The following is a 17935-nucleotide window of genomic DNA, read 5'->3' as shown; positions in this document are numbered from 1 at the left end:
GAGAGAGAGAGGGAGAGAGAGAGAGGGAGAGAGAGAGGGAGAGAGAGAGGGAGACTGAGAGACTGAGAGACTGAGAATCCCAGGCAGGCTTCAGGCTTCACATTGTCAGCACGGAACCTTACTGGAGTCTTAATTTCACAAACCATGAGATCATGACCTGAACCAAAATCAAGACTCAAATGCTTAACCAACTGAGACACTCAGGCACCCCTACCATACTGTTTTCAAGATTCATCTAGGGTGTATAAAAATTTCATTCCTTTTTGTTGCTAAATAATGCTCTGTTCTATGGAAATACCAAATATTTTTTAAATTTATGAATTCGTTAACATTTGGGTTGTTTCTACTTTTTAGCTATTAATCAGTAAAGCTACTATAAGCATTTGTATCCAAGTTTTTGTGTGGACATAGTTTTCATTCCTCTTAGGTATATACCTAGGAGTGGAATTGCTGCGTCCTGTGGGTTGTTTTTCATATCTTTGTCATAAGGTATGTTTAACCTTTTGAGGAACTGCTAGACTGTTTTCCAAAACAGCTATACTAATTTTACACTCCTACTGGCAATATATGAGGATTCCAATTTCTTCACATCCCTGTCAGCACTTGTTATTGTCAGTCTTTTTTAAATTATAGCCATCTTAATGGCTTTCAAAATGGCATCTTATCATCGTGGTTCTGATTTGCATTTCCTAGATAGCTAATGATGTTGGGCAACTTTTTGTAGGCTTATTGGCCATTTGCATATCCTTGGAGAAATGTCTGTTCAGATCCTCTTTAGTTTTTTTGTGTATGAAATAATGAAGAGATCCAACTTCATTTTTTTTATATGGATAGCCAGTTGTCCCAGTTGTGCTTGATTATTTTTGTGATGTGTCTCCTCCTTTTATTAGATAGATAAAATCTCTCATCTGCTTTCTTTCCTACCTTCCTACCAGTGTTTAGAGTTTAGATATGTGTGTCTGAATGAAAAGCCTTTTTTTCTTTTTTTAATTACGGACTTTACAAGGCATCCTTTCATGCTGCTTTGTATGCTGAGGTAACAGCAGTAAGAAATGAACTACATTATCATCAGAAATGTGTGAAGGAGAACATAGTAACCTTCCTTAGATTAAATTATCAGGAATCTTGTGGGTTTAATGCTTCTTTATTAAAGATCTCTTATTTAAGGGGTTTCTGGTTGGCTCAGTCACTTAACCGTTCGACTTCGTTCAGGTCATGATCTCGTAGTTCGTGAGTTCAAGCTCCACATTGGGCTCTGTGCTGGCGGCTCAGAGCCTGGAGCCTGCTTCCAATTCTGTGTCTCCCTCTGTCTCTGCCTCTCCTCCACTTGCGCTGTCTCTCTCTCTCTCAGAAATAAACATTGTAAAAAAGATATCTTACTTAAGAATTATTTATCAGTGCTTACGTTTTAATAGCAATATTGGGAGATCTCTCTAAATTCAAGAGTTTCGTCTCTACTGTGTTTTCCACTAGTCTGTGGTGGGAGTAATTTTGATCCTGGGTTGAGAATTGCATGCCTGTAAAATGTACTTGTCTTGCTGAACTTTTAGAACATTGGTTCCCACGGGTTTTTTTTTTGTTAATATATATATATTATTATTTATTTATTTTTGAGAGAAAGAGCAAGTGAGCACGTACTAGTGAGGGAGGGGCAGAGAGAGAAGGAGACACTGAATCTAAAGCAGGCTCCAGGAGGCTCTGAGCTGTCAGCAGGGAGCCCAATGTGGGGTTTGAGCCCATGAACCGCGAGTTGTGACCTGACCCAAAGAACAATGCTTAACTGACTGAGCCACCCAGGCTTCCTGGTTCCCACACTTTTTATTACCCCATGAATAAACTTTTTGACATACACCAAAAGATGTTTTTATAAACTATATACTTGTACTACTGTACCAATATGCAAAAACAAAGGGGTGGGGTCACACTTTAAAACAAGAATTAAAACATAAGCAGAAGTTCGGATATTTTCTTCAGAGATCCAAGTTGATAGTCTTGCTTGCTTTGGTACCTAATTGTTGTTCTGAATGCTGTGTGATGCTGGAGAATTATGCACATGGTTTGGGGGGTTATGGTCTCCAAAGAAGCCTTAGGTATGGCAGCCCCTCCTCCTCATATTACCTAGGGCCCTTCCCTGAGATCTCTTTCTTTTGGGGCTGAATTCTTAATGTTTCCTGGTTCACTGACTGGTGAATCTTGTCGCTGCAGGTACAGGTGCAGGTACAACAGTCTCCGCAGCAGGTCTCGGCTCAGCAGCTCTCCCCGCAGCTCACCGTTCACCAGCCAGCTGAGCAGCCCATCCAGGTCCAGGTGCAGATCCAAGGCCAAGCACCACAGCCGGCAGCCCCCTCCATCCAGACCCCGTCTCTGCAGAGCCCCAGCCCCTCGCAGCTGCAGGCGGCCCAGATCCAGGTGCAGCACGTGCAGGCGGCCCAGCAGATCCAGGCTGCAGAGATCCCAGAGGAGCACATCCCACATCAGCAGATCCAGGCTCAGCTGGTGGCTGGCCAGTCTCTTGCTGGGGGTCAGCAGATCCAAATCCAGACCGTGGGTGCCCTTTCTCCACCACCGTCTCAGCAGGGCTCACCCCGGGAAGGGGAGCGGCGGGTTGGCACAGCCAGTGTCCTCCAGCCAGTGAAGAAACGCAAAGTGGACATGCCCATCACTGTGTCCTATGCCATCTCAGGGCAGCCGGTGGCTACTGTGTTGGCCATTCCACAGGGCCAGCAGCAGAGTTATGTGTCTTTGAGGCCAGACTTACTGACAGTAGACAGTGCCCACCTGTATAGTGCCACTGGGACCATTACTAGCCCTACAGGAGAAACCTGGACCATCCCTGTTTACTCTGCCCAGCCCCGTGGGGATCCTCAGCAGCAGAGCATTACCCACATTGCCATTCCCCAGGAAGCCTACAATGCAGTTCACGTCAGTGGCTCACCCACGGCCCTGGCAGCTGTAAAGCTGGAGGATGACAAGGAGAAGATGGTGGGCACCACGTCTGTAGTGAAAAACTCCCATGAAGAGGTAGTGCAGACCCTTGCAAACTCTCTCTTTCCAGCACAGTTCATGAATGGCAACATCCACATTCCAGTGGCTGTGCAGGCTGTGGCAGGCACATACCAGAACACAGCTCAGACTGTCCATATATGGGACCCCCAGCAGCAGCCACAGCAACAAACCCCCCAGGAACAGACACCGCCGCCGCCACCACCACAACAGCAGCAGCAGCTCCAGGTTACCTGTTCAGTAAGTGAGACATCTCTGTAGGGCAGCCTGCTCCCCCAAGGGCCCAGGCAACAGAACTTTCCTGGCAACCTCCAGTGCCTCTGGCTTGTTTACTGCAATGATGTTGGTCTTGCAGTAGTATATGATATTTATATTTTAGTTGAGGTTGGGGAGGGGGAATAGAAGCAGAAAGTGAAGCTATGCAGTGAGCAGGAGTTCTGTCTTGGTACCTGAAGGTAGATGAAACTATCAATAACTGCTTTGAAGGTAGATGCTTTAGGTGCTTCTTTGTAATCCCTTAAGAGTAAAGTTCTGGGTAAAGACTAACGGGATACACCAAGTGTTAATCTGCATTTAATAAGCTGCTTTCTGCATTACAAATGAATGGATCTAGTGGAACCCTTGTAGTTCGCACTAGACCTTAAACTCATCACAGCAAAGAGGCTGTGAAACTATTCCTTTTTAGTTACCAGCTGTGGACACAGTGTAGATGCATTAAATGATTTAAAATACTTTCCAGGGGGCCTGTTAAAAGCCATAACCTTTGGGAATGTCAGATGTACCATCACGGCAGTGTGATTGCCCGAAGATATTCTTATGGTCCTTAACAATAGTCAAACTTTGGTTAATTTTCTGTTATGGAAACTGTGTTGAAAAAAATATTTTAACTTTTATTTTGAAATAATTTTAGACTTAGAGACGTTACAAAAATGGAACCCTGTTGAAATTTTAACTTTAAAATTGCTTTGCTCTTTTATGTTTTCTAATTGTTAAAACCTTTTAACAATTAGAAGGATACCACAGAGGTGTGTATAAATTTATTGCTTAAAACTCAGTAAACTTTAGGAACTCTGGTCTCATTGGACTGCTGAAGGCAGTGTGTCTTAGGGACTTCTGGGAATGTACGCAAGGGAGCTGGCACAAAGAGGGCACTGTTAGATCAGGGACCATATTCAGAAACTCAGGCCATATGTAATTGGTTAAACAGAGGCTGACCAAGAGGTTTCATAGGTAATGGTATATTAACTTAAGTGACTTTGCTAAGGACCTATTAAATATATCGCTGTCAGGCCTAGAAGTTGAACAGGACAGAATCATTGCTTAGTGCAGCTTCCAGTCCAGTTTGGAGTAAGAATGTATGATTCTATTTTCTGAATTCCTTATAAGGTAGCATAATCAAGTGTGACGTTGTGTGTTCTACACACACAAAAATAAACTTGGTATTCAGAAACTATCCTAGGTTAAAAAGTCAACAGAGGCATTTTTGTGAAAAAAGTGGCATTTGATCTCTAGTTTATAGGTTCAACTGACCAGAGTGGAGCAGCATGAATACAGAGCCAGGGATGGACAGAAGGGACGTGGTCTAGTATAACATAAGAGGGGGGACTATTGGAGAGGAGTTAGTGGGCAAAGGATTTATCTTCCCAACATGAAGAGTTGAGCCTGATCTGATCTGTGGTAGGAAATTTTCCCAGAATCCTAAAAGTTTTGATAACAAGAATCAAGTACAGATGTGTAGAACTAATTGTACGTAGGAGAGACCAGCCTGCAGTATTGTGATGTAGCTCTGCGCTCAGCTTTTGCTCACCGGGATGGAGGACATCAGTCCTCTCACCTTTCTTGGCCCTAATGGTCCAGTTTGCAAGTCAGGCCTCTTTTATCTCATTGGTCTCTGTAATTTGCACTTCTGGACCCTTCAGCAGAATATCTTTTCTGGAGTTTATAGGCCTTTGTTCTTCAGGAGCAATGTTTCCTTTGGGAACGTCTTAACAGGAATGTATGTCAGGTATTACCAGAAAAGGAAAAATTGAGTAGAATATCCATCATGCAGGAAAGATGAATTCGTCCATGTATACCACAAACATCCCTCTGCCCTCCTTATTAGGCTTAGTGCTAGGTGCTGGAGAACAAATACAAATAGAGAGTCTCTGCTCTTGGAGTACTCACAGCCCGTGGGGAAAATAAATGTGATGTGAGTTGAACCCTAAGGAGAGCTAATGACAAAGTGTTTTGGTCCTTCACCTGTCATACGCTTTATGTAAGTTTACTTATCACACACCTTTAAAACCAGATTTATGGTGAAACCTCCCTCCTTTGGGTTCATATCCACCTCTATCTATTGCCCCATTTCTCCACTCTACTTTATTCCCAGAGTTCTCAAAAACATTATCCGCACAAGCCGATTTTGCCTTCTAAAGGGTTTTCTCCAATTTAGAGGGTTTTCTCGTTCTTGTTAAGGTTATTAGTGACCTCTCTTTGGCCAGATTTAAGAGGATGTCTGTTTTTATCTCGCAGCAACACATGAAACAATAGGCCATACCTGCCTTCCTGGAATTTTCTTCTGGTGTGGTTTTTCCTCCTACCCCTATTGGTTCTTTTTTCCTTTTCAGAAGAGTTTGCTGCTGTCTCTGTCTGAACCATACATATTTATTGATGTTCCTCAGAGCTCAGTACTGGCTGTCCTTTCTCCCTAAGGGATTTCTGTCCAGGGCCATGGTTGTTAGCACCCTCTAGATGGCTGGTGCCACTGAAGAGGATAATCACTGACACTGTCTGCCAGGCACTATTTGAGTGTTACACATATTAACTCATGTAATTCTCACATCAACTTCATGAGGTGTGTACCACCATCTGTTTTACAGAGGAAGAAATTAAGACACAGATTAAATCAACAAGACCAGAGCCACATTAGTATTTAGCAGAGTTAGGCTTTAGCCTTGGACAGACTGGCTCTGGAGCCAATGTCTTAACATCCTTTACTGCATTGACACACAGATCTTTATCTATAGATGATGTCTTTCCCCTTAGAACCTTTCCCACACATCCAGCAGCTTATTTGTCATTTCCTTGGATTTACTGAAGATAGCTCAGCTTTTCATTAGCATCAGCTCTACCGCTGTCAAAACTTCATGTCTTAGGGCTCCTGGCTGGTCCAGTCAGTAGAGTAGGCCCAGTCTTGATCGTGGGATGATAAATTCAAGCCCCATATTTGGTATAGAGTTTACTTAAAGATAGATAGATACATTGCATACATACATATATATATACATACATACACATATATCCTGTTAAGTGAAACAAAAACTTTTCCTGTCGGAAACTGGTACCATCATCCACCCATTTGTTTAAACCAGAAACCCAAGATTCATCCTTGAGTCTCCTTTCCCTTACTCTAACAGCCAATTCATCAAGAAACCACTTTGGTTCTGCCACCACACTTCTCAGAATTTCTTAAATCCTCTCCACTGCCACCATCCTGGTCCAGGCCACCAGTACCTTTGCTCTTCAATTCATTCTCCATAGATCAGCAAGAATAATTTTCTTAAAATGTAAGATTGTGTCACTTCTCAGCTTAAAATTCTCTAAGGACTCCATTATAAATAGGAAAACACTACACCACAGTATATAAGGTCCCATTTACACCAGTAGTTTTCATCCTGGTTGGGATCACTACCACCCCTACCCACTGATAGACATTTAGATAGGTGTAGAAGAATTTTATTGTCAAGATGCTTGGGAATGTTACATTAGTGGGTGAATGCACACAGTGAGGGGGACCTGTCTAAAAACCAGGACCAAAGTACTGCTCCACATGCCCTGACCCCCAACTACTTATCTAGTCAGACTCCTAGATTTGTAGCTAGAGTACATGGTATTGCCATTGAAGAGGTAGGGAGGGAACTCTGAGGTGAATAGTTTTGGATGGGGAAGGTGCTGAGTTCTCTCTAGATATTAGTTTGAGGTGGTTGGTTGTAAGATGTTCGCTTGGAGACGTACAGTACCCCCTGGGTATATTAAGGGGATGTCTAGCTTGGAGGTGCATAGTTAACAGTCATTTCCACAAACATGGAAATCCAAACTGGAAAAGTGGTTAAGACTCACCAAGGAGATTGGTAGTTGAACTGGGAAGTATGTCTACAGTGTAGCTCCTGGGTTGACAAACATTTAAGAGCCTTGTAGTGATACTGCTGTTATCTCCTTGTTTAATTTTCTTATCAGAGTTAGGAAGGGAAGTTTTTACTTTTATTCGTTGATAAGCAGATTAATGTGTCATATATAAACTGTTTTGCCTTCAGTTTGAAAAATTTCACATTGCTTAGCCCTTTGGGTAGGCCCTGGCATGACAAATTGCTCAAAGGAATTCAGAATATAGACAGGTGAGTGAGACCCAAAAACCTGTCTTGGTATCTATGTTGCTATCTATCCTGCCCAATATGAGGATTGTGATTGAGGCTTATGGATACCCTCTGCCCTTTTGTGTACATGGCTTGGCTCTTAGACCATTGAGGATGGGATGACTTCCTTTGGAGGCAAGAAGGTAGAGCAGTGCCCCTTCAAAAATGTTCTTAGGAAATAGAGCAGTATTACTGAGAAGGAAAATGTTGGGGGTGGGGTGGGGAAACAACCTTATATATAGCTAGAGAAGCCATATAGATACTTAGTTAACCCTCTCATCTTACTTACAGTGGCAGGGGAGAGAACATAACTTGTTTATTGTACTTGTCTTTTTCTAAAAAGGAGCACTTGGGAGCTTTTATAAGTACTGATGGCCGGCTCCCACCTTAGACCAATTAAATCATAATCTGCAGGGATAAGGCCCAGACATGGGTATTTTCTAAAAGCAGCCCACATATTTTTTTTTTAACATGCACCCAAAAGTTTAATGGTCACTGCTTTGGACACGTGGTAATCAAAGTGTGGTCTGCAAACCAGCTCCCTCACTTGGGAACTTTTTAGAAATGCAGAATCTCATGTCCCACCTGAGACCTTTAAAATCAGAATCTGCAATTAGTAAAATCCTTAAGTGCTTTGTTTGCGTTTTATAATTTGACAAACCATGCTTTGGGCCAGTACTTCTCAGAAATGACTGAACTTTAGAATTGCCTTTTTATGTGAGGTTTTTGAAAGACTAATCTGTTTAAAAAGATTGATTCTCTGGCCTCAAGGCTTGTATGCCTTGTCAACTGGTGCAGACATACGGGAAAGCAGTTCAAGTGCCTTTACATTGGGTTGGCTTTGGCTGTGCAGCACTGGTTGTCTGGTGGGATCATTGGCTACGCAAAAGCAGGTAGTGTCCATCACTGGCTGCTGGGCTTCTTTTCAGTAGTTTAGCAGGCCTGGGTGCTTATCAGCTGTCTCAGGATCCATGGAACATTTGGGTTTTCCTAGCTATATCTAGAACCTTAGTTGGCATTATGGGAATGAAATTCTACCACTCTGGAAAATTTATGCCTGTGGGCTTAATTGCAGGTCAGTTTGCTGATGGTTGCCAAACTTGGAATTAGTGTGTTGAATAGACCCCAGAAGTAGTCCCAGAAGTAGTAGTCATGACCCAGCTTGGATTCATGAAGAATTTTAAAACTTCCACTATTTTTGATATATTAAGAGAAGCAAGTGCAACATATTCACACATTCTGACATTTTACAAAATAAAACAAAAAATGACATTGAACTTTCCAGAGGAAATCCTTCATTATCATTACAATCTTAAAGGGGTGGGTGGTATGTAACCAAGAGCTTCTTAATTACAGTTTGATTCTTGTGTGTTGATGTTCTCTTTTCTTTCTGTTACCTATTGGTAAAATCTCAAGAGGTAAAATGTTAGGTATCTATCTACTCCTGAAATCATTGTTGCACTATGTGCTAACTAACTTGTATATAAATTTTAAAGATAAATTAGTAATAAAATAAAATAATAAAAAAATGTTCGGTATCAACATTGGGGGCCCCAAAACCCCATGTCCTACTCAGTACAGTGTGAAAAAAAAAATCTCTTAGGTGCATTAGGGTTTCTGCTCTTTGGCTCATCTTACAGCACAGATCTACTTTGAAATTATATTAAATGAAATATCAATAAATATAACGTTTACTGTAAATTTGGAAAAAAAAGATTGTGGGGTGGAGCCTAGATACTGATTTTTATAGTTCAGAGATTCAAAAGTCTAGCAAGGGCTGAGAAGCACTGCAGTAGCCTTAGCTATCCCTGAGGTAAGGAGTAGAACTCTGCAAAGTTTTTTAGAAGTAGGACAATAAGGAGAAGACAGATTTTTTTTTTTTTTAATAAAAAGAATCCAAGTAACATTTTTCTAGCAGTTTTGTGAAAGGGCCTGATGGAAAACAGTATTGACACATTTTGATGGTTTCTCTCTCATAGGCTCAGACTGTCCAGGTTGCTGAAGTTGAACCACAGTCACAGCCACAGCCTTCCCCAGAACTTCTGCTTCCAAATTCTCTGAAACCAGAAGAAGGTCTTGAAGTATGGAAAAACTGGGCCCAGACCAAGAATGCTGAGCTAGAGAAGGACGCTCAGAACAGACTGGCACCCATTGGGAGTGAGTGTTTGTGAAGGAAAGGAGGGTGGCCTCTGTCTAAAATGCAGTGGTATGAAGGCAGCTGGAGGACAAAGTGGCAGAAAAGTAGTGTCCTTTGGCTCTGGGGGTTACAGATCACCATCTTAAATAGTATGTTAAATTCAAGACCAGCTACCTGCTGCCAATGAGCAGGATTTATGGTGTTTGCCCAAGACCAGGCATTTTTGTACACATGGATTTCTGGAGTCAACCTCGCAAATCTGGGCAGAATAAATTCTGGAAGGAGATAGGAACCAGTGAGTGTACTCAAGGGCCTTCTTCGTTAGTGTTATGTTAATACTCTCCCTCATAAAGGCTGGATGCGGGTTGGGTTTTTTTCCCTTCATGTCTTAAAATTTTTTTTTTTCAATGCTTTATATATAGAGAGAGAGCCTGAGCAGGAGAGGGTCAGAGAGAGAGGGAGACACAGAATCTGTAGCAGACTCTAGGCTCTGAGCTGTCAGCACAGAGCCTGATGCGGGGCTTGAACCCATGAACCCCGAGATCATGACCTGAGCCGAAGTCAGACACTTAACCGACTGAACCACCCAAGTACCCCTTTCATGTCTTGACCCTAATAATTTTGGGGGTATGTGAGGTGGGGAGGATTGTGGGAAGGAAAGCCTTGGTGTAAACAGAACATACAGGATTACTGCCTTAGTGAGCCAGTTCTGACCTTAGATACAGGTGACCATTTCTCTCCTAGCACCCTGATAATCAGTGTCTTCTCTGAGCCCTCCTTCTGGGGATCAGAGCAACCTTTGAAGAGATTACTGTTGTCAAGGCCCCCTCTCGTTCACCTTCGGGGGTCACCTTTGGCTTGTGTTGCAGGGCGCCAACTGCTTCGATTCCAGGAAGATCTTATCTCTTCTGCTGTGGCTGAGTTGAATTATGGGCTCTGTCTAATGACACGAGAAGCTCGAAATGGAGATGGTGAACCCTATGATCCAGATGTGCTCTACTATATTTTCCTGTGTATTCAAAAGGTAGGAAACAACTTCACAGGAACATGTTAGCTGTTCCCATTGGGTATTTGCTGGTTACTCAAATTAGTAAAATGACAAGTGATTATAGGGAAGTTCTCTTTCAACTATATAATGAGTTTTTAAATGTACATTTTTTAAAATTGCACTTCAAAAAAAATAAAATAGACCTCATTTATAATTCATTATCTAGAGAAAATTTTGTTAAAATATTTGGTATATTAAAACTTTTTAATCACAGAATTTATATCTAACACTTTTCATTAAGGTAAACATACGGTTTGCATAAAAATAATTTATCCAAAACAAAGTCTTGTGCTAACATTCAGCTCCTTTTCTCATTGTTCCCTGCATGAACACAAGATAATTATTCAAGAGTCTAGGTAGAATATACAACTGTAGTTGGGCTTTCAGGATATCTAACATGAAATATAACAGGGAAGCTTGTTGTAGGACTGGTAGTTTAAGAGAGCAGAGGTGGATTTCTTACTGCACGAATGCTTTTGTGGAGAAACCTACAGTATAATGAAAGCACTTGCTGGTTGGGACTCACTTGGTTTCCTGGGTCTGAGAAAAGTCTGCCCCCTAGTTTGTTCCTCTTTCTTCCCATTCACCCAGGGCACTGAATGAATTGCTTTCCATACTCTGTTTCATTCCATGCTCTCCCTAGTCCTGGAAGGCTGGCACAGTCATTTCCATTTACAAAGAAACTGAGCCCCAAAAGTTAAAATACTCACATGAGTTATTTAGCTTACACTATAGCTAAGAAGAGGTTGGTCTCAAAGCCTGCATTATTTTTTTGCTACCACAAGACAATGCCTTGCCTGGGAGAAATAGCATTCACAAAATCTGCCCCTTTGACCCTACTCTCTAGCGTGCTGTGAAAGTCATTTCACATGATCTGAAGCGTACTGTAGAAGTGTCACATGCTGGACATTTTTGACATGTTGGGTTGCTTTATTAAGGAAGTGGAAACAGGTAGCAGGGAGGTGGTGATACTGGTAGCACAGTGTTTATTTCACCTGACTGAAAGTTTTACTTAGGAGACTACCAACAACTTTTATTGTTTTTCTTTTAGTATCTTTTTGAAAATGGAAGGGTTGATGACATTTTCTCCGATCTTTATTATGTTCGATTCACGGAATGGCTACATGAAGTTCTGAAAGATGTTCAGCCCCGAGTCACTCCACTTGGTAAGAGTCTTCCTAGTCCTTGGACATCTTTCCTACCTAGGTTTAGAAAGGATCAGCTCCTAGTGTGGCTGGCGATTACACAGCATGTGGGTGAGGAGGCTATAAATCCTTGGCACTAGCATCAACTTCTGTGCTGCTTGGCCTGATATAAAAGGGGCACTGCACACCAGAAAGAACCCCCTGGTCCTAGTGTGGTCAGGACATGGGGGCATGCAGAGCCTTGGGTTGTTACTCTTCTGCTTGTTTTAATTAAAATTTATTGGGACACCTGGGTGGCTCAGTTGGTTAAGTGTCCAACTTTGGCACAGGTCATGATATTACGGTTCATGAGTTCAAGCCTTGCCTTGGGCTCTGTGCTGACAGCTCCAAACCTAGAGCCTGCTTCGGATTCTGTATCTCCCTCTCTGTCAGCCCCTCCCCTGCTCACTCACACTCTGTCTCTCTCTCTCTCTCTCTCTCTCTCTCAAAAATAAATAAAACATTAAAAAAATTTATTGATTAAAATTAGAATCATTGCAAAAATTAAGAATTATGAACTGTTTCATGTAGGTTGCTCATTTTACATATTGGGGTATTTTTTCCCATGTGTTTGAACATATGTTCTGCCTATATAGAACATAATTTTTGCTTTACCCATAAAACTCCTGAAAGAACCAAGAGTCTTGCCGTAGAATGTCTGAGGTATTTGGGTTTTCTTTTTTTATCCTTTTAGAGCACTTTCAGGTTTAGAGAAAAAAAAACTTAGGAGGTAGAGAATTCCCATATACTCCCTTGTACACTCTTTCCTCTATTATTTAGTATCTTGTATTTGTGTGATATATTTGTTATAATTGATGAGCCAATATTCACACATTATTGTTAACTAAAGTCTATAGTTTACATTAAGGTTCACTCCTCCTGTTCCACATTCTGTGGGTTTTACAAATGTATAATGACATGTATCTACGATTGCAGTATCGTACAGAAGTTTCAGGGCCCTCAAATCCTCTGTGTTCTACTATTTATCCCCTCCTTCCCTGAATCTCTGTAATCACTGTTCTTTTCACCGTCTCCATAGTTCTGCCTTTTCCAGAATGTCATATAGCTTTTCCAGAATGTCATATAGGTGGAATGATTCGCAATGTAGCTATTTCAGATTCATTTCTTTCACTTAGCAATATGCATTTAATATTCCTGTGTGTCTTTTTGTGGCTTGCTAGCTCATTTACTTTTACTGCTGAGTAATACAGCATTATATGGATGTACCACACAATTTATATATCCATTCACCTATTGAAGGACATCTTCGTTGCTTCCAAGTTTTGGCAATTATGAATAAAGCTCCTGTAAACATTGTGTGCAGGTTTTTGGTGAAAGAATAGACGAATCAATACAACAGAATAGAGAGCCCAGAAGTAGTGTCACACAAATATAACCAACTGACCTTTAACAAAAGAGTAAAGGCAGTTCAGTGGAGAAAGAATAGTCATTTCAACAAATGGTGCTGGAACAACAGGACATCCTCATACCAAAAAATGAATTTAGTTGCAGACCTTACACCTTTCACAAAATTAACTAAAAATAGGTCATAGACCTAAATGTAAAAGCACAAAACTATAGAACTCGTAGAAGATAACAGAAAATCTAGGTGACCTTGGATTTGATGGTAACTTTTTGGATATACCACCAAAAAGCACAATCCGTGGAAGCAGAAAATTGATGAGTTGGACTTCATTAAAATTAAAAACTTATGTTCTGTTAAAGACCCTGTTAAGAGTATGAAAGAGGGGTGCCTGAGTGGCTCAGTCAGTTAAGCGTCTGGCTTCAGCTCAGGTCGTGATCTCCCGGTTCATGGGTACAAGCCCTGCATCGGGCTCTGTGCTTACAAGCTAGCTCAGAGCCTGGAGCCTGCTTCGGATTCTGTGTCTCCCTCTCTGACCCTCCCCTGTTCACACTGTCTCTCTCTGTCTCTCAAAAATAAATAAAAAATATTAAAAAAAATTTTTTTAGGAAAAAAAAAAAAGAATGAAAGACAAACTACAAACTGGGAGAAAATCTTTGCAAAACACATACCTGATAAAGAACTGGTATCCAAAATATACAAAGAACTCTTAATACTCGACAATAAAAAAACAACCTGAACCAAAAAGGGGCAGGGGGGGTGGGGGTGGAGATCTGAACAGATTACTCACCAAAGAAGATATACAGGTGGCAGATAAGTATATGAAGATGCTTATCATTAGGTATATCAGGAACCTGCAAATTAAAATGAGATACCACTGTACACCTGTTAGTACAGCTAAAATCACAAACAGCGGCAGCCTAAAATGTTGCATAGGGATCACAAGAATATTCACTTGTTGCTGGTGGGAATGCAAAATGGTACAATTCCTTTATAAGCAGTTTGCCTTTTTTTTTTTTTTTTTAAGTATTTTTTGGGGTTCCTGGTTGGCTCAGTTGGTTAAGTGTCCAACTTAAGCTCAGGTCATGATCTCACTGCTTGTGGGTTCAAGCCCTGCATCAGGCTCTGTGCTGAGAGATCAGAGCCTGGACCTGCTTCAGATTCTGTGTCTCCCTCTCTTTCTGCCCCTCCCCTCTCTTCTTTCTCTATCTCAAAAATAAACATTTAAAAAATAAATAAACATTAAAATATTTTTTAAAGGTAAATATTTTCTTACATTATGATCCAGTAGTTGTCCTCCTTATTAGAATTTACCCAGATAAATTGAAAAGTTTTTATTCACACGAATGTCTGAGTTTTAGTCTGGCTTTGCCATTTGTTTTTTATTTTAGTTTTATTTATTTATTCTTTGCATTTAAAAAATCTAAGAGGAATTTTAAAATAAAAAATTAAGATAATTGAGATAAAGCATTATATTAGTTTTAGGTATAGAGCTCAATGACTTAATATGTGTAGATCTTGCATAATGATCTAGTTTAGATAACATCCATCACTACATGCTTAACCTTTAAAAATTTTTTTAAATTTATTTTTTATTTTGAGAGAAAGCACGCATGAACTGGGTAGGGGCAGAGAAAGGAGAGCGAGAATCCCAATCAGGCTTTGCGCTGACAGAACAGAGTCAGACACTTAACTGACTGAGCCACCCAGGAACCCCTAAAAAAATGCTGCTTTAAACAAATATTTTTTGCATGTCTGTTATGTGCCAAGCAGCTTTCCAGGTGTAGATAATATAATTATAATATAATACAATGAACAGAGTGGAGCTTATAAGCTAATAGGGGAGACAGTATATATGATTAAGTGGCTTGAAGAACCAAGCACAGGGGAATGGAAAGTGTTAAGGGCATTAGAAGGGAGGCCTTTCTGAGGGACTGTCGCTACAACAGAAACCAAGTAAGTGAATCCCTCTGCAGGATTTGCAAATTTTCAAGCCAAGTGTGGCAGTGCAAAGCTTGCTTTTTAAAAATTACAATGTGGAAATTTTAAGCATATATAAAAGTAAACTTAAGAGATAAATGACACTCCCATGTAACCATTGTCCATGGCAAATCTTGTGTCATAGGTATACCACCTGGTTTTTTCCTCTCCCATATTATTTTGAAGTAACTTCTAGACCCTTTATTCATAAATATTTTATTTCGTATGCTTGACATACCATGAAGTCCTTATTATAATAATTTGGAAAAAAATAAGATAATTCCATAATGTCATCAAAATCTATCCTTTGTTCAAATTTCTGGTGTCTCAAAAATGTCATGACTTTGTTTTGAGTCAAGGTGTAAATAAGGTCCACACATTGAAATTGCTAGTATGTCTTTTAATATTTAGCTTTAATTTTCAATTTTCCTCTTGACTCCTTAATTCTTTTTCTTTGGTAATTTATTTATGGAAGAAAGTACTCTTTTAAATTGTCAGTCTGATTACATCTCGATATTGTAGTTTAGTATAGTTTCCCGTTCCCTATATTTATAGAAGTGTAAATGTTGCAGATAGTTGCAGAAAAAGACTTCATTGATAGGGTTTTGAATTTGGGGTTTCCTTTTTGGTAAGGTGACATCATAGCCATAATGTCTGGATCCATTAATTCATTAGGAGTTGCAAATACTGGTATTCTGATATTATTACTTCTTCCATATTAGCTGAAATACAGAGTACAACTTTCCTTTGATCACTCTTTGAATGCCTAGCAGTATATAGATTATGGATTTTATAGCAGAGGCAGCATAAGGGCTTGTTTCTTCTCCTTTGTTTAGCAGTTTTTATAGTAATGAGTTAGTTCACTGCTTTCATCCAGTGATGACCAATTCACTTTTTCTTTATGAAGAATTCTTGCAAACTATTGGATTTAAACATATTTAATGTGGTTTACTCCATTGCAGCTCATCTTTTTTGATGTGCATGTTGTTCCATGTTTGGTCATTTGGAGCCTCTTTAAATCGGCTTTTAAGTTCTTTGGCATGGCCCTACTTCCTTGATTTCTGATTCGCCACATGTTCCATGCTCATCTTGGACAGTTTCTATTTTCTGTCTCAGTGTGGAATTGGTCAGGTCAGCATGGAGTCTGGTTCCTGTTAGTGGTAAATGGTATTTTTAAGTAGCATAGGGGTGTTCATTACTCATGGGTTGGTCATTGTTTCTAGGCCTTTCAGTGGGTAGAACTAAAATGTAAAATTGATCATTTTGATACTTGCAGTTCAAATTCAGAGCTGTAAGACTTTTATATGATGTCTCTGCATCTCCCTTCTCCCATGCCAGGAGTCCTGATTTTTAGACACTAAAGTTCACTTTAAGTTGTGTTAGGAAGTGGGGTAAGCTAGGGAAGAGACATCACTAGTTGGTAGAATAAAATGAACCCAAAGAAAATAGTCCATGTTAAGGTATGTGTAGGACCACTTCTAGCTCCGGCCTTCCCCAAGGAGGGCTGTCTTGTGCCACTTGTCTGCTTCAGATATATTTGAGGGCAGGGAAGCTTATCTTATGCCAATGGGCCACAGAATAGAAGAGTAGAGGCAGTACCGCCTGAAAGACATGGGAGTGCACTAATGGACTTTGAGGACCAGCTTTGGCAAGAGCAGAGAAGAGGAATGTGTTGGGCAGAATATTTCTTTAGGAAATGGAATCCTCACTGCCTGCCTGGAGAATCCTGAAACTCCTGCAGGAGAATGCTGTTTCACCAAGGCCTCAGTGCCTATCGGATAAACACTTTTACACTGACTGTTGAATGAACACATGATAAGGTCATGGTGATCAACCCAGGTGTCATCTTCCATTGGTTTAGACCTGGCTGCACAGGGCTTTTGATCAAACATTAGCCTTTGCCCCTGCCTGCCCCTCAGTTTGCTTATGAACCAGCATCTTAAAAGTAAAATCTGCCCTGTGAGGGAGCCCTAGAATAGTTTTGAATATCATTCTCCCCTTTATCTCAACAGGATGAGAATGAGCTTGCTTTTTAGAGGTGGGAAACATGAGTAGTTTAGCAAGGACACACATAACCATTTCTTTGGGCCCTTCACATCTTTGAAAATATGATGAAAGCTCTATACCCTCTTTCTAGAGAAGTATGCATATATGCTGAGTTTGATTTAGTTTTGGGTGTTTCACTATATTCTTTTGCCCAATTTTAATCTTGGATTAGAGAAAGAATTAACATCAGGTAAGAATCATATAGGGCAGTGGTTCTTAGGACCTTGTTAGAAATGGTACATTTTCAGGATCCACCCCAGAAACTTGGGCTGAGACCCAGGCATTGGTGTTTCAACAAGCTCCCAGGTGATTCTGCTATTCCCTAGGGAGATTTTTTGGTAAACTTGTCCTCCTGTGTGGTCCTCGTGCCTCCCAGTTCCCATCCTGCACCTCTGAGAGCCCTTCTGCCATCGTCTTGTTGTAGCAGTACTCTATTCCTCCTAGGCTATGTCCTGCCCAGCCACGTGACTGAGGAGATGCTGTGGGAGTGCAAGCAGCTCGGGGCTCACTCCCCTTCCACCCTGCTGACCACCCTCATGTTCTTTAACACCAAGTAAGTGTTCTAGAAGCTCCATGCTTAGCCACTGCTGGCATCTGCCCAGTGAAGAGGGTGGAAACTATCTAGGTAGACTTAGGAATTCCTGTGACACATATTTGAGAGCCCTTGGGCTACTGAAAGCCTTCGACCCCATTTGGCTACATTTATATGGTGACAAGTGAGGCAGACAGCCTTGCCAGATCGCTGTCATCAGTCTTGATGTGGTTCCTCCACTAGACAGT

General features: G+C 40.9%; 1 protein-coding gene and 1 pseudogene across 3 annotated transcripts in view; both read left to right on the top strand.

Annotated features, from left to right (window-relative positions):
• QRICH1 (glutamine rich 1) overlaps window positions 1-17935 on the top strand; it is a 50888-nt gene that overhangs the window by 29998 nt on the left and 2955 nt on the right. For all 3 annotated transcript variants that reach the window (XM_029919241.1, XM_029919242.1, XM_029919240.1), the window contains exons 3-7: window positions 2206-3243; window positions 9377-9554; window positions 10404-10558; window positions 11634-11748; window positions 17600-17708. In XM_029919241.1, coding sequence (XP_029775101.1) covers window positions 2206-3243; window positions 9377-9554; window positions 10404-10558; window positions 11634-11748; window positions 17600-17708 — 1595 coding nt within the window. The remainder of the gene's footprint in view (window positions 1-2205; window positions 3244-9376; window positions 9555-10403; window positions 10559-11633; window positions 11749-17599; window positions 17709-17935) is intronic.
• LOC115275474 lies at window positions 3344-8833 on the top strand (annotated as a pseudogene).

Source organism: Suricata suricatta, chromosome 12 (genome assembly GCF_006229205.1).
Source record: "Suricata suricatta isolate VVHF042 chromosome 12, meerkat_22Aug2017_6uvM2_HiC, whole genome shotgun sequence".
In the NCBI taxonomy this organism is placed as follows: Eukaryota; Metazoa; Chordata; class Mammalia; order Carnivora; family Herpestidae; genus Suricata; species Suricata suricatta.
The sequence above is the reverse complement of the archived record's forward strand: the minus strand, read 5'-3'. Positions and strand labels throughout refer to the sequence as shown.